General features: G+C 56.4%; 1 protein-coding gene across 2 annotated transcripts in view; it reads right to left on the bottom strand.

The window, feature by feature from the left end:
• Positions 1 to 3,861: 3,861 nt before the first annotated feature.
• The window catches only part of DRD2 (dopamine receptor D2), a 50,767-nt gene continuing 38,522 nt past the window's right edge, over positions 3,862 to 16,106 (bottom strand). The window contains exons 2-8 of one of the 2 annotated variants that reach the window (XM_060180043.1): positions 13,985 to 14,300; positions 11,779 to 11,888; positions 10,881 to 11,017; positions 9,250 to 9,440; positions 8,438 to 8,524; positions 6,509 to 6,836; positions 3,862 to 5,033 (exon numbers count right to left, since the gene is read on the bottom strand). In XM_060180043.1, the coding sequence (XP_060036026.1) occupies positions 4,840 to 5,033; positions 6,509 to 6,836; positions 8,438 to 8,524; positions 9,250 to 9,440; positions 10,881 to 11,017; positions 11,779 to 11,888; positions 13,985 to 14,269 (1,332 nt within the window). In that variant the 5' untranslated portion in view covers positions 14,270 to 14,300 and the 3' untranslated portion in view covers positions 3,862 to 4,839. The remainder of the gene's footprint in view (positions 5,034 to 6,508; positions 6,837 to 8,437; positions 8,525 to 9,249; positions 9,441 to 10,880; positions 11,018 to 11,778; positions 11,889 to 13,984; positions 14,301 to 16,106) is intronic. The other variant, XM_060180044.1, reaches the window with a different exon arrangement.

Genomic DNA, 16,106 nt, shown 5'->3' with positions numbered 1-16,106 from the left:
CTCTGATGACCCTGGAGTCTAAAACTAGTTCCTGGAGACTCCTGCCTCCTCCCAGCACTTCCCCGAGAACTGGCAGTGGCCAATTTCCACTAATTCTGCCCAGCCCGGGCCTCGACTGTGGGCTTCTGCAGGCTCTCCTCGCAAACTGAGACGCAGGCCCATCGAGGCGCTCCATGGCTGTTCAGTGTAAGGGAAACCTTCTACATGGGCACCTCTCCAGTGGGTTCAGCCTGACAGACTGCTGAGCATTTGCACTGTGCCTGGTGCAGCTGAGGACCCAACTTCATGTCAAGACATGAATTGTAGGTAGGTGCACACACAGCCAGCCCGTACCCTTCCTCTTCTTCCTCCTCCTCCCCCATTAGTCCCTGAGCTGACTGGGGTCCAAGGGGGCTCAGGGTGGATGTAATGGCTGTTATGTCCTCCAGTTGTGTGGCCTTGGGTCGTTATGATGGTTTTTAGCCCTGTTCCATCAGCTAACAGGACTCGGCTTATCTCGCTGGCTTGTTGTAAATAAGTCAGATGCCTTGTGGGTCAAAGTGAGCTCTCAGCACACGGGGTTCTGTCCTCTCGCTGTTTCTCCGTAAGTTCTCGTGAACTAGACACCAGGACTCAGTTTGGGTGAGGCTAGACCCAGAGGCCGTGGGAGCTAAGCTGAGCTAGCAGGTGAGGGGAGTCTGCCAGCAGGGGGTGCCCGCTTCCAGGTTCTCTCAGGAGCCTGGGGAGCTGGATCCAGAATTCAGTGGCTGTGGAGACAACATGGAGCCCCTTAAGGCCTGCAGCTGAGCTGGGGGCAGCAGGCAGTGGAAGCAGCAGGGAGGAAGAGGGAGGACCGGGAAGGCCTGGACGGGGGACCTGGGGCCGAGGGCAGGTCAGGGCTCTCGATTTCCCCAGTTCTGAACCTGAGTCCCCTGCAGATCTGCTCAGCAGCCCCACTTACCTTGTTAGCCAAGCATCAGAGCTGGTGGGAAGGAGGCTAAGCTGTTCTTCCCAGGTGCCCCCCACCCACTGTGCCCAGCAACCCCACTAAGTCAGAACCACAAAATTAGCTGAAGTTCCCTCTGCAGAGATAGATGATCTGCTCTCTCTCCACCTGCGTCCTCTGAACCCCCGGAACCTGGTGTAGTGAGGGGGGCAGGAGAGGTCCCTCTGGCACATGCACGCCTGGTTCTGAACTCTCACTGGTGAACCCCACTGCATCTGCCCTTCCTTGCTCCATTCCTGCCACCCCATCTTCTCTGGCATCCAACTAGCTGTCAGGGTAGTCAGGCACCCTGAGGGTGGCATGCTAAAAATGTGCTCCCAGGTGGGTTCTATCTATCAGTCAATCGGTCGATCTATCTATCATAGAGTGGGCAGGATGACACATACAGTCATAAGGGCCAGGCCCTGCCACTTGGGCCACCATCCTCCCTGTAGGAGAGACTGCTCATCTGTAGGGTCACCCAGGTGTACCCCTGGGGCTTATGAGGACACCAGATCATATGGGTACACCCTCCCCATCTTTGCCCCTGCACGGATGGGCACTAACACCACGGATACCCTCTGTGTCCCGGACCTGCGGGCAGGCCAGGGGAGGGTTGTGCAGTACTTGAGACAGGATGGTGTAGGATCCTGGTAATGACCCCTAATCTGTTCAGCCCTCAGTGTCCCTGATTGTACACCACTAAAAGGCTCCAGTTCCGAGACACCAGGGGTACTTCTTCCCGCCACTGTCAGTCTCACCCTCAATGATTCCCTTCCAACTTGTCTGAGGCCTCTGCACATTAGGACTGCAGCATCCCTCTGATCATGTGTCCATGCCCTGCCAGGCTGTCAGGGTGGAGCAGGGGATGTTTTCACTGCTGTGCTGTTACTGCCAGCTCTGAGCCCATACCCCACTGAATGGCCAGCTCAGCAGAGGCAGCGGCCATGTCCACTTCTGTGCATTTATTTCCTTTCCTGCCCCTGGCTTGGGTCCAGAGAACAGAAGCTGCTCAGTACATTTCCCTGAGTAAGCCATGGGCTGGCGGATGGACAGAAGAAATGATACATGGCTGGGCCTCTCCTTCCCAGGCCAGGTCCCCATCTCGTGCTGCCTGGGGCTCTTCCAGGCCCCATTAGGACAAGAACAGGCGCCTGATGCTCTGAAAGGTGCAGTCACGTGTGGACAGCTGAGCTGGGGCCGGTGACGGGGAGGCTCCCTCAGGGCCTGGGGAGGGCCAGGCGCAGACTCCACCTGCTGGGGGAGGCGGATGAATGGCCTCTGAAGGGAACTGTGGAAGCAGTGACAGGAAACCTGCCCCCAGCCCCAGAGCCAGCCCTGGTCAGGGTGAGGGGGCCATCGTCTGGGCCCTGGGGGAGACAGCCCAAACCCCCACCCCCTTCCCACTCAGTGTTCTGGGTCCCACACCTCCTGTTCCTTTGCCCCGAGGCAATGAGGGGGGAGGGGGCGGAGCCCAGCCCTCCCCCTGCCCACTCGAGCTGTCAATCTGCTGTCAGGGCTGAGACTCAAAGCTGCCTGACAGCTGTGGGCAACTTTCCCGGCCCGCCTCCCGCCCCTGCCTGCCCTCTTCCCCTCTTCTCCCAGTCAGGGCTACAGAAAGGGCTCTGGGTGCAGTTTCTCTCCCCTCTCCTTTCCTTCTCTCCTCCCTTCCTCTCCTTTTTGTTCCTTCCTTCCTCTATCCTTTGCTGCTTCCTCTCCTTCCGTCTCTCTCTCTCTCTCTCTCCCTTTGTCATCTTTTCTAGTTCCCAGAGGGTATCCACTTGTATGATCTCCTAAGACTTTCAGTGATAAGATATACTCTTAGGTTCGATCAGCCACAGAATGGTGTGTGTGTGTGTGTGTGTGTGTGTGTGTGTGTGTGTGTGTGTGTGTGTTCGTACTACAGAAGGGGTAGCAGCAGCCAAGAGGTGTCAGACTCTAGCCCCCCAAGTGGTCTGACCACCCTAACAGTGGTTAGGACTCTTGCCTCTTCCCAAGCCAGATGAGGAGACTGCCTCCCTCCTGGGGTCAGGGTACTCCCGGGGACAGGAACCTGTGTTCATGGCTGAGCACCACATTAAGGTTCAGGGTGAAGATCAAAGTCCATAATTAAGTGTTCAGGGCAAGTGAAGTGCTCCCAACTTTGGTGCTAAAAATATTGTATTTAGCATGCAAATTACGCCCTGACAGCTCCCCAAAGCCCGCGCCCGTGGGCGCCAGCACCTTGTTTGTCATCACGGCTGTTATTCCCTGGGTGGAGACTCTGCCTCCCTCTGGGGGTGGGGGGGGGACCGCTGGTTCATTTTTAAGAAGCCAAACTTTTGTTTGCTGAGAACAGCACCAAGTCGTGACCCAGAAAGTTTGAAGTCATGACAGGAGGCCAAGAGGAGGGAGGGCTTCCCTCTGCCCACCTGCACCAGAGGACAGACGTCCAGGTGCAAGACAGACCCAGCAGCACTGGCACTGGGTAGGCCACCGATTCTGCAGGTGTCCCTCTGCTTAGGGCATCAAGGGCCAGGGTGGGTCCTGCAGAGGCACCAGGGGCCTGAGGAGGAAGTGGAGGAGGATGACAAGAGGGGTCACCTGGCTTCCTTCTGTGTGTGTGTGGGGGGGGGGGCAGCAGAAATGTGCTCCCCTCCCATGTCAGAGGACAGCAAGGGACAGAGCCAGCCCAGCCCTGGCCTAGAGTTCATGTGCCCTGGGGAGGCCAAGATGGGGCTGAGGAGACACCAAGCCTGTGCCCCCTCCCCCAGGGCCCTGCCATCCCTACAGCCACGGGCAGCCTGCCCTTTCTAGAAGACTCTCCTGGCTGCCCACCACAGATCCCGGAGCCTGGGCTAAGCTAACTGGAGGCCAGGCTGGCAATCTGTACTCCCCCGACAGGGCCTTGTGGTGACTCTTGTCAACGTTTTATTAGTTTGGAACATGTGTGATGTTACAGAGTCTGGGGCCCGGGGACACCCCCAAGCTGCAGCTTCCCATCCCTCGGGGCAGGGCCAGGACAGGCCAAAGTGTGTGTGTGTGGGGGGAGGGGCAACCTCCCACTTGGGACTGGCCAGGAGCAAGAAGAGGCAGAGGTAGGGGTGGGGTGGGTGGAAGAGTGTGGCAGAAGGCAGAACCCCCAAAACCTCAGACACCCCCACTCCAGGCTCCAGACCATCATGGCCACCCTTCCTGTTGGCGTAGTATTTGCTGCAGGAAGGGACAGCCCGCTCTTCTCTAGTGTGGAGTCTGTGGGACAGCAGGCAGGTTTCAGGGTTCTGGCCCCTTCCCACAGATCCTCTGGGGCTACTACCCTCAGGGAAGCAGATTCTGGCTGAGAAGCAGAGACTCCTGTGGTCTGGAAGAGGGTCAACAATTTTTGGCTTGGGCTTCTCTGGGGGTCCATCCTGGGAGCTGGTATTTACATGGGCCCCCATGCCTCGTGCCCAGGGCCTCAGCAGCTGCTCTGGCTCCCCAGTGGGGACTTTGTGGGGCTTGACTGTCCCTCTTTGTCCACCCTCCACCCCCCCCCCAGGCCATGCCCCACTCAGCTCCAAATGACCGCAGCCCAGCCCACAAATCTGAGAAGGTGGCTACATCTTTGGTGCCGAGGAGAGGGAACCTGTAGTGGAAAGGGGCTTTGTGAGTTGCCCCCAGCCAGGGGGGTCCAGCATGAGGGCGCCCTGCCTGACTCCCCCCAGCAGAGCGAGGATGTGCAGACAGTGAGGGGCATGGCGCCAAGCTAACACTGCAGGGCCTGTGGGGCGTGGATAAGGTCCAGTCCTCCTGAGCCCCCTGTCCTGCTTTCTCCTCCCTCCCTTCCCTGCCAGGAGGGAGGGCATCTGGGCAGCCCCAGGGAAGGGCAGGAGGCAGCTCCGTGCAGGCGGACAGGCTCAGCAGTGTAGGATCTTCAGGAAGGCCTTGCGGAACTCGATGTTGAAGGTGGTGTAGATGATGGGGTTGACGGCGCTGTTGACGTAGCCCAGCCACGTGAAGGCGCTGTACAGGACGGGTGGGATGTTGCAGTCACAGTGTATGTTGAGGATGTGGGTGATGAAGAAGGGCAGCCAGCAGATGATGAACACGCCTGAGGGAGAGTGTGGGGTCAGCGGGCTGCCTGGGCTGGGTGGGCCCGGACCCTGGACCCTGATACAGGGACCAAGACCACGGGGCTGTGGCAGCAAGAGAACAGGGTCTGGAACACTGGGCCCGCCTCTGACACTCATTTCAGTGAACTCCAGCAGCCTTGTTTGCTCCATCTGTCAGATGGGTCTACTATCGCATCTCAGCTGGTAGCAGTGAAAAGACTGGGACTGGGAGAGAGCTCCCTAGATAAAACACATGCCTTGTTGTGCAGGAGGCACTGGGTTTGAACCCCAGCAAGATCTGGCACCACCATGGATGGTGGAGCAGTGCCACGGTGTCTCCTTTCAGTCAGTCTCTCTGTCTCTAGTGGTGAATGGGAAACCTAGCCTGGTGGGCTGCTGCTTAGAGGTGAGACTGTATGTACAAGGCCCTGGTGCCATATTTTAAAAATACAGAGGCCGGACAGTGACGCAGCCAGTAGAGAGAGCACCCACTCCCGTGCTGGAGGACCTGAGTTCAAGCCACTGGCTCCCACATGCAAGGGTAATGCTTGTGAGTGGCAGAGCAGCACTGTGGGTATCTATCTCTTTCTCTGCATCCACTCTCTTCCCTCCCTCTCAATCTCTGTCTCTATATTTAAAAAGAAAGATTGAAAGAGAGGAAGAAAGAAAGAGAGAAAGAAAGAAAATAAAGAGAGGAAGAAAGAAAAAGAAAGAGAGGAAGAAAAGGAGAGCATCCGGGCAGCCCAAGGGAGGGCAGGAGGCGGCTCTGTGTAGGCGGGCAGGCTAAGGAAAGAAAGAAAGGAAGAAAGAAAGAGAGAGAGAGGAAGAAAGAATAAAAAAGAAAGAGAAGAAAGAAAGGAAGAAAGAAAAGGGAAGCTGGGAGGAATAGATTTGTCATGCAGGCACCAAGCCCAAAGTGATAAAACCCTAGCTGGCAAAAAATAAATAATGACAATAAATAAATAAACGTATGTCCTCTTTGAGGACAGTCTCTTCCCCAAAGTTGAGAGGGGGATTGGCTAAGTGCAGTGTGGAAGGCATAACAGGATTGGAAGGGTGAGGGAGCCGAACGCCCATGCTCTGAAGGCAGACAGTAGCAAGAGCAAAGCCACCGTACTCTCAAGGGGAGCACGTTAGAAAGGCTGCCCCCAGAGGCTACCACCTGCTATCACATCAGTCCCAACAAGGAAGTCCTCTCCCAGGCAGAGAGTAAAGCAACTTGCACATAGTCATAGGGTCTGGGGTACACTGGGTACCCCACTTTGGAGCCAGATTGCCTGATGGAGATTTATGCATCCTGGCTCAGTCCAGACCTTGGCTATGCCACAGGGCAAGTGAGCGTCACTATAAACAGGGGTCTAACAGAGGAGGCGGGGCCTGGCCTGCCTGGCTGGTGAGCCCTGGGTCGTTGGGAGAGGGACCCACAGCAGCTGTCTCTGTCCTCCCCTCTGTGGCTGGAGGAGTGGTGACTTACCGAGGACGATGGCGAGCATCTGGGTGGCTTTCTTCTCCTTCTGCTGGGAGAGCTTCCTGCGGCTCAGGGTCTTGAGCGAGGTCCGGGTTTTGCCGTTGGGCATGGTCTGGATCTCAAAGATCTTGGCAATCTTGGGATGGTCTTTGGCATGCCCGTTCTTCTCCGGTTTGGCGGGACTGTCGGGTGTGCTGTGGAGGCCATGGTGGGAGGGATCAGGGAGGGTCAGCTGGTGGTGGCTGGGCGGGATGGGGCTATACCGGGTCCTCTCGGGTGGGCTGGTACTGGACAGCATCTCCATCTCCAGCTCCTGGGCTCGGCGCGCTGCCTCCTGTGGGGTAGAACCAGGCAAGTCCTGAGGCGCCAGCCACACAGCCTCACCTGGTCTCACCTAGTCTCACCTGGCTGGCCTCACCTGGTCCTCCTGACCTTATCTTATCAAGCCTCACCTGGCCCATGTGACCATTCATGCCTCACTTGGCCTCCCCTGGCCCACGTGACCTCGGCTGACCTCTCCTGACCTCACCAATCTGGTGCCCCCTCCTCCCCGCCTCAGTCCTCTCTGGAGACTCCTGCAAAAACCAGAGAGGGCCGTCTCTAGTGGCTAGGCAGAACCATGCTGGGTCATCTCAAGTCAGTTTCTCAGAGCAAGGCAGATACAAACTCAGCAATGCCACAGCCTCCCAGCGGCTCTCTCACCAGCTGAGCCCCCCTTCCTGATTGCTGACTATCAGCACAGTACCGGGTGTCACACTGGCTGCCAGGGAGAAATTACTGATGGGCCCCCCCACCCAAGGTTTGCCCCCAGGCTCTCCTGTTCTTCCTGATGCTAAGAGGCAGAGGACAGAGGCCTCTCTGCTGGACCTGCTGTGGCCGCACTCCCAGCCCTCTGCACTCTTCTTCAGGGGCCCAAGTTTCTCAGATGTGGCCCAGGTGGTGGTGGTGGGTACTGACCCCCCAGTCCTGAGTTGGCACCCATCCCCTCAGCAGCTCCTGGGAGTCCTTCCCTGAAAGTGTGGGTGCATGGGAGTGCCCCACTTCCTGGGTCTTGGATGTGGGTTCCCTGTCTAGGGCTCATGGCTCATCTAGGAAGGGGACACCTGAAGCTTGGACCCTGGTCCCCTTTCTGGGGTGAGCTGAGAGACCATGAGATTCGGCACCCTGGGGCACACTGCTCTGGTTCCAGCTCTCAGCCTCCCCACCAGAGACCTTGTCACAAGGCAGTGCTATGCTTCCAAGTCCGGGGTTGGAAGACTGCAGGTGAATTCTCAGGAGCTCCCTAACTGCGCGCAGCCTCCGTTTCCTCATCCACAAGATGAAGCTCAGTCAGGGAATAAGCCTTGCTTCACAGGGTGGCTGTGAGGATGGGGACCTCCCGGGATGGACGGGCTTAGTGAATGGCGATGGCCACTGTGATGGCCGCTTCTCGGCCTTTCAGTGACAATCAAGTGTAGCAGTCACTGATCTTGCATTTACCTTAATTTCATTTTTTAAATATTCTATTTCTTTATTGGATAGAAACAAGAGAAACTGATGTGGAATGGGGAGGTAGGGAAGGAGAGACACCTGCAGCACTGCTTCACTGCTTGTGAAGCTTCCCCTTTGCAGGTGGGGAGTGGGGACTTGAACCCAGGTTCTTGTTGTGTTAACACATGGGCTCACCCAAGTGGGCCACCACCTAGCCCCTATTAATTTCATTTTGATTGATTTTTAATCAACCACTGTATTGAGGTCTTAGTATTTGTATTAGGCCAGCATGGCCAAGTCCACTCTCCCAGCTGTTTTCAGCCACAGTCCCTTTGCCTGGCAGGGTGGAACTGCCTTGCCCGGTGCCTGCCAACAGGAGTGTGTGGTGAGCAGAGGGGCTAGGGGGCAAGGGTCTCAGTAGGTGGGGCAGAAGCCCGGGCTCTGGTCCCTGCCCCGAGCACTTACCACTCTCCGCCTGTTCACTGGGAAACTCCCATTAGACTTCATGAGAACGGTGCAGAGTTTCAAGTCCTCGGGGTGGGTGCAGTTGCCCTGTGGAGTGAGCCAGCACACGGGTCACGACGATGGGCAAAACCCCAGACTGCAAGGGCAGGAGCCCAAGGAGGCCGCTGAGGCACGGGAGAGGGTCAGGACTGTGGCAAGAGGTGGGCGGGACGAGGGACATAGCCCTGCTTTCCTGGGATGCCAGGCCCCTGACCCTGTCATGTGGTATCCTCAGGAGCACCCTGTGAGGTCAGTGTGGTGATGCCCATCTCACAGATGAGGAAACGGAGGCTCAAAGACATTAAGCAACTTGCCCAGGTTCACTCAGAACAGAAAAAAAAAAAAAAATCTTGGTGGTGTCAAGCTTCGATTCTGCTGTCTCTCACACCCAAACGCCTATCCCTCCCTCCCATACCCACTCATCTTCCTCCTGGAGCGCTGAGCAGAGGCAAGATGCTCCAAGATGCAGTGGGGAGAAGGGTGGAGGGAGGGGAGACATTACAGAGAGTAAGAGAGGAGGGAGGGGTGCGTGGCAAGGGTGGAGGCGTCAGGGAGGACGAGGGGGACAGAGGTGCCAGAATGAACACAGGAGCCAGGCAGGTGCCAGGAGCTGCCCCATTCAGACGAAGATGCCCCAGCAGAGCGTCTTGGCCACAGAGTTCTCACTGGTGTCTGCCCGCCCCTCACATGTACCTGGCTGAAGTCTGAACCTGCGACATCTGCCCCAGCACAGCCCTCCCCCAGGTCAAGGTGGGCGGGCAGGGCCTCGAGACCTTGAGCGGGGCCTTGAGGTTGGCCCTGAAGGCTCGGCTGCTGCGTTTGGTGTTCACCCGCTTGCGGCGCCTGCGCAGCACGATGTAGATCTTGATGTAGACCAGCAGCGTCACGATGAAGGGCACGTAGAAGGACACGATGGAGGAGTAGACCACAAAGGCGGGGTTGGCGATGATGCACTCATTCTGGTCTGGGGGTGGGGTGGGGGGATGGGGAGGAGGATCCCGGCAGGGAGCGTCAGAGGAGTCAGGGAGCCGCCCCCCCCCTCCACTGGAGACCTCACCCCCCTTCCCAGGAACTGAGCTGCCACCCCACAGGGACTCTGGCTGGGGGTGTAAGTGAGCTTGCAAACGGGGACTGTCAGCAAGTGCATGTCCGAACACTCCCCTCAATGCCCGCCTGCTTCTGCACCGCTTCCATCAAGCGTGTTTGGGGGGGAAGATGACAGAAGATAAGTATTGAAGAAGAACAACAAAGCCCTGAGCCAGCAGAACAATTCACTCAGGTAGTGCGCTGCTTTGCCATGCCTGCCACCCGGGTTCAAGCCCAGCCCCCAGCCACTGAGGGAAGCTTCTGAGCTGTGAATGTTTATTTCTAGCTAGTTATCTACCTATCTGTCTGTCTTCTGCCATCTACCTACCTAATTTTTTTTTTAAATAAAAAGAAGGGGGCAGGAGGGGTGGTGGAGCACCAGGTTAAGTGCATGTATTACTATGCACAACTACCTGGGTTTAAGTTCCTGGTCCCCACCTGCAAGGGGGTAGCTTCAGGATCAGTGAAATAGTGCTGCAGGTGTCTCTCTCTCTCTTTCTCTATTGCCCCCTCCTTCTCAACTTCTCTCTGTTCTATCATATAAAATAAAGTTTAAAAATAAATATTTTTAAAAGAGTTATCTATTATCTTTAAAAAAAAAAAAACTTACTTATTTTAATGAGAAAAGTAGAGAGAGCCCAGAGCACTGCTCAGCTTTGGCTTATTATGGTGGTGCTGGGGATTGAACCTGGGACCTTGGAGCCTCAGACATGAGGATCATTTTGCTTACCCATTGTGCTGTCTCCACAACCCATGATACATTTTCTCTTTCGTTGGGGAGACCTGCCACCTCTCAATGTTCATTAGCAGCAAGCGAGCTGGGTCCTGTTTGTCTGCCTGCCTTGCTGTGTGCCACCATGTCCCCAAGTGCTGTCCCAGGTCAGCAGAGGTCTGTTCTATACCCCAAAACCTTCCCAGGGTAAGCAGAACATGCCCAACCCCATTCCTGCATCTTGCAGTCCCCACAAATGTCCGATTTTGTACCTCAGAAGATGTTCACAGCTTCGCTGCATCCTGTCCCCAGAGGGATCCCCGATGACTCATGCCCCACGTGGGCAGCACTGAGCCTCCATCTAGGCTCAGAACTGCCTCCCTGGACGTCAGCCCCATGGGGCAGTTCCTCCCTGCTCCTTTCCCCCAGTTTCCCTGCTCAGGTCTGGTCTGGGTGTCTTGGGCCCAGGCTGCAGCCTCTTTCATCGCACAGATTCTGCTGTCAGGGGTGGTCCTGAGGGGCAGGTGCCTCCCTCCCAGGTGGCGCAGGAGGAGGGGCAGGGCCCTGAGGCTGAGGCGCCCCCTGGCAGACAGGCGCCGGCCTCACCTGTGTTATTGAGGCCAAAGAGCATCGGGCAGGAGATGGTGAAAGACAGGACCCAGACGATGGCGATCATCACGGTGACGCGGCGCTTGGAGCTGTAGCGTGTGTTGTAGAGCATGGGCATGGCCACGGCTGTGTACCTGCAGGATCAGTGAAATAGTGAGTCAGGATGCTGGCCTGGGAACTCCTCGCCCCTTGCCCCCCACACACACACCAGAGACGCCCCACTGCTGGGTGATGGCCAGCCGCTCCATTGCCCCAAGCCTGCTTGTTCCCCTAAATCAGCCCTCCTGTCCCTGACTGAGATGTCAAGGATGAAATGACCTGCCTCTATCTGGCCTTGCACTCTATCTATTCGAATCTCCAGCTTCCCCCTTGAGTTTTAGGGATAGGGAGGTGGGGGATGGGTTCCTGTCCTGTGTCCACCTTTGAAACTGCCCACTGAGGATGCCTCCTGTTTCTCTGCCAGCACCTCTCACTGTGAGCTCAGCTCATCTTCCAAGAACACTGTGAGGGGAGTGGGACTGGGGCCTCTTGGGGTGTCCCAGGGTACATTGTGCAAACCAGTCAAAGATGCCAAGGGCACAGTGTTTCAAGGTGACCACAGTCTGGGACCCTTGGCCTCCACACACCTTGTTCTGGATACAAATTGCCTGGCCAGACATGGCAGCCTCAGGCGGGCAGGCAGGAATCAAGAGAACTTTCCAGTGGTGACCACGGTCACATATACAGGAGGAGGTAGAAGGAAGTCTTCTGCCAGAATGGAGTTCTGTTCTCTCCTGCCCAGCTCTGCTGAGGGTTGGGGTCGCTGTCCATAGAGGAAGGGCCTCTCTTAGGGGCTCTGGATGGACACACACACACACAGACCCAGGTACAGGGCGTGGCCAGTGTCTGGGCTCACCTGTCAATGCTGATGGCGCACAGGTTCAAGATGCTGGCTGTGCACATCATGACGTCCAGGGTGACAAAGATGTCACAGTGGATCCTGCTGAACTTCCATTCGCCCACCACCTGAGGACAACGTGGATGCTGAGTGGACAGCAGAAGGGGAAACTGGCTGAGGTCCTGGGGCTCACCCTCCCGGTACAGGTCAGGCCTCACTAGGGTCTGGGGAGACGGGAGGCACTGCTCTAGTGTGGTGCTTGTGAGTTGCTGAGGTCCTTCCGGGACACTGACCACTCTGTGCTGCATTCTGTGCTAGAGGAGAGACGGCTGGTTTCTGCCCAGAGCCTTGACCTTGAACCTTCACTCAGTCACCCTGTGAGCCCCACCCACCAGTGACGATGCTTGGCCTCCTCCAAGCATAGGGTCTGGGCTCTCAGCCCCACCCTGCCCTGACCCAGCCCTTCAGTGGCCAGCATTGGCTGATCAGCCTGTGTGAGCACTGATGGAGACGTCAATGCCGTAAAGCAGGGCAGGAGTCTCTGCTCCTTGTTGGAGAATGAGAGGTGGGCACTGGGGCCAGAGCCCAGGGAACACCAGACCTGGGATGGGGTGCTGAAGTGAAGGGGCTGGCAGGACCGTCCTATGTTTCTTTGTGCACCCCAATACTCATAGCCCCTTACACACACAAAGACACTATAAACACAGTCTATGCCTTCCTCCCATACACATGGCCCATTGTGCACACACTCCCTCATACATAAATGCAAGCTCTCTCTCTCTCTCTCTCTCTCTCTCTCATGCACACACAACAGATTGACCCTGGACCCTGCAGGTTCAAAGCAGCCTCACCCAAGCTGCACTGGGCCCCTCCCAACTGAGGAGAAGAGGGGTCAGGCAGCTACCTGCCAGTAGCGAGAGTAAGGCAGGGCCAGCCCCGAGTGTCACCTCACGGCGGCAGGGTGAGCCTGCACTCCATGCATCAGGCCAGCCCTTGCCACTTACATCTGGTAGTTGGAGGCACTAAGGCTGATGTGTCATGTGTGGAAGGAACAGAAGCTTCCCTGGGAGACAGGACGCCCCTTGTGTGGTGCTGTCTCCTTCGATGCTCTTTGGGACCCACCCAAGTCTGCCCCATGTCCCCCTCAGAGTCCCTGAGCCTGTTTGCAGGTGGCCAGGAACAAGATGCCTGGGGAGTGAGATGAAGGGGAGTGGTGGGGTTCCCCTGGTATAGACAGAGCCTCCCTTTAGGGGACCATGACTGCCTGATCCATACTCCACCTTGGATTGGGTTGGTGTCCTGAAGCTGTTCCCTCAGAGAGAGAGAGATAAAGGAGAGAGAGAAAAAGAGATACCACAGCACTGCTCCACCATCCATGGTGCCCCCAATCAGTGCCAGGGCTCAAAGCAAGGGCTCTAGGCATAGCAAGGTGGGTGCTTGACCCTCTGAGGAATATCTCAGCCCCCGACCCTGATTTGGATGGAAGTCTTGGGGAGAACACCAGCACTTAGGGAGCTGGGAAGGGGATCCATGCTTAGCAACTTCTCTACCGGGGGTTCCCCCTTTGCTGTGGGACCTGCTGGATACATGCAGCTTCTCGAAGCTACTGCTTCCTCTTCTGTAATATGAGAGGACTAGTACTCCCACTCCCACAGTCGGCATGAGGGTTTGGGGGTGTCTGCGGGTGTCTGATGCTCTTGGGGCTGCCTACTCACTATTTGGGGGAGGGCTGCTGGGTGATTAGCAGGTCCTTCCCGAGAAAAAAGGGGGTTCAGCACAGCTCCCAGGGGCCTCAACCTGGAGGTGCCAGACACAAGTGCTAGAACAGACAGGGAACAGAGGAAAGGAGAAGGGAGCACTGAACTGCAACCCCCCATTTTCAGAGTGGACAGAGAGAAAAGATGACCCTGGGGTTAGAAGCACCAAGACTTCCCTTTCTGAGGCTCCTCATCCACCACTCCCACTTCCAATCTTTGGGTTGAACTTGGTGAGATTAGTGAGGCCAGCTGCCTGGGACATCAGGGAGAACCTCAGGGAACAATGCTGACATGAGGGAGACTGGCTCCCAAGATGCACTTGTCCGCAATTAATTGGACAGTCCAGGAGAGCATCTCCCCAGTTCATGGGGCAGAGGAACAAGCCCAGAGGGGAGGGAGGAAGAGGCAGCATACAATTGCCAGTCCCTCCTGCAGGGGGTGCCAGAGCCAGAGGTGCGGAGACCTACCTCCAGATAGACCACCCAGGGCATGACCAGTGTGGCCACCAGCAGGTCAGCCACCGCCAGGCTCACGATCAGGTAGTTGGTGGTGGTCTGCAGCGCCTTCTCACGGGACACGGCCATGCACACCAGCACGTTACCGAAGACGATGACGAAGATGAGCAGCGTGAGCAGCATGGCGTAGTAGTTGTACTGGGGCCTGTCGCCCCGGCCCTCTGACCCATTGAGGGACCGGCTCCAGTTCCGGCTCTCCAGGTCGTCATCGTACCAGGACAGGTTCAGTGGATCCATTGGGGCGGCGGGGCCACTGGGGGGCCGGGCTCTGGCCGGGAGAGAGGGACACAGTGGGTGAGCAGGAGGCTCTTGGGATGAGCACCCCCTCCCCCACAAGGGCTTGAAGCCCCAGCCAACCTCCCACACCTGAGAGACAGAGAGAGAGAAGGAGAGAGAGCACAACCAGCACTGGCTGTCTTGCGGCCACAGGTTCCTAATGCTATTTGTGTGTTCTTCCAGGTGGCAGAACAAACGGGGAAGTGTAATCTTCTGAAGTGTAGCAAAGTAGACGAGCTTGAAAAGAGCACATCATTTATCCCACATAAACCTTTATCAAGTGCGCAGTCCAAGACTCCACACACTTACTTGACAAGTTCGAGAGGGTTCCAGTTCCCAGTGGTGGGAACAGAAATCTGCTTTCACTCCTTTTGGGGTTCTATAAATATGTATTGAGCATTGTTCTGTGCATTGTTAAAAGCAAGGACAGCAACAGAATAGATGCATGGTTGTCCAGCTCCCACACTAAAGAGACAATAGCCAGATGATCAAGCAATCAAAGAGATGAGTGGAATGTTGTGTGTGTGTGTGTGTGTGTGTGTGTGTCTGTATGTATGGAATAGTTTAAGAATCCCAAATGATTGAAAGAAGGCTTTCCAGCAAAAATGAAGTTCAACAGACACCTGAAGGGCATGTGGGAATCACCAAGGTCAGGCTCCAGGCCAAATTATCTAGACCTAGAAGGAGACAGAGCCAGAGAGCTCCTGTGCCCTGATGGAGGCTAGAAAGAGACTCAAGCTGTAAGTGAGAAAGAGAAAGGCTCTCACACACATTTGGGGTATTAAAAAATAAAGCAAAGGGACAGACCAAACCAGAGCAAATTCAACTCTCATTCTAACTTAGGTAGCCAGAGGAGGAGCAAGGGTTGTGGAGGTGGTGGTGGAGGTTCTCAGAGTGTTGATGGGTGTGGTGGGACAAAGTCCTGTAACAGAAGAGTGAAAAAGTATGCCTGCAGCCTAAACAATGGCTTGACCGACCCAGCACTAACCTGTGTAGAAAAGTGAATAGAAGGGGCCGGACAGTGGCGCAGCGGGTTAAGTGCACATAGTATCAAGTGCAAGGACCTGCACTAGGATTCTGGTTCAAGCTCCTGAAGGGGGCATCACTTCACACACAGTGAAGCAGGTCTGCAGGTGTCTCTCTGTCTCTCTCTCTCTCTTCTCCCTCCCCTCTCAATTTCTGCCTTATCCAATAGAAATGAAAAACGGCTGCCAGGAAGAGTGGATTCGTAGTGTTGGTTTGAGAAAGGCAGACTCAGCATCACTGGAGGGGTGGGGCAGGAGTTGCACCAGGGAAATTGAATAGCTGAGGGCTTAGACTTGCCCCTAGAGCTGCTGCTGCTGCTGCTGGTAGTGGTGGTGGTGGTGGTGGTGGTGGTGGTGGTGGTGGTGGTGTGTGTGTGTGTGTGTGTGTGTGTGTGTGTGTGTGTGTGTGTGTGTGTATTGGGAGGTTTTGGGGGCACACAAGTAGAGTTGCCTTTCAGAGAGAGGGTTTTGTGCCCTGCTGAGGAGCCACCTCCCCGGGCAGCCCAGGACCTGTGTGCAGAGGAAGGAAGGACAAGAAGGACAGGGCTGGGCTGGATGACAGGACACCAGCTGAGGGACCTGGGGGGAGTAGACTTAGAGGAGACAGGGTCCTGCAGGTATTCACTGAGGCCTGGAGGTTGGGGACGGGTCAACTGGGAGCCACGCGTGGACCAGACAGATCTGGTCGTGTAAAGCTTGGGGGCCCCCAAAGGCTGGACACACAATCTGCTGGCTGAGTTGTCCAGAACCATCACTGGCTGCTGTGGTGGGGA

Source organism: Erinaceus europaeus, chromosome 20, assembly GCF_950295315.1.
Source record: "Erinaceus europaeus chromosome 20, mEriEur2.1, whole genome shotgun sequence".
Taxonomy (NCBI): Eukaryota; Metazoa; Chordata; class Mammalia; order Eulipotyphla; family Erinaceidae; genus Erinaceus; species Erinaceus europaeus.
This window is presented reverse-complemented; position numbering and strand designations above follow the sequence as displayed.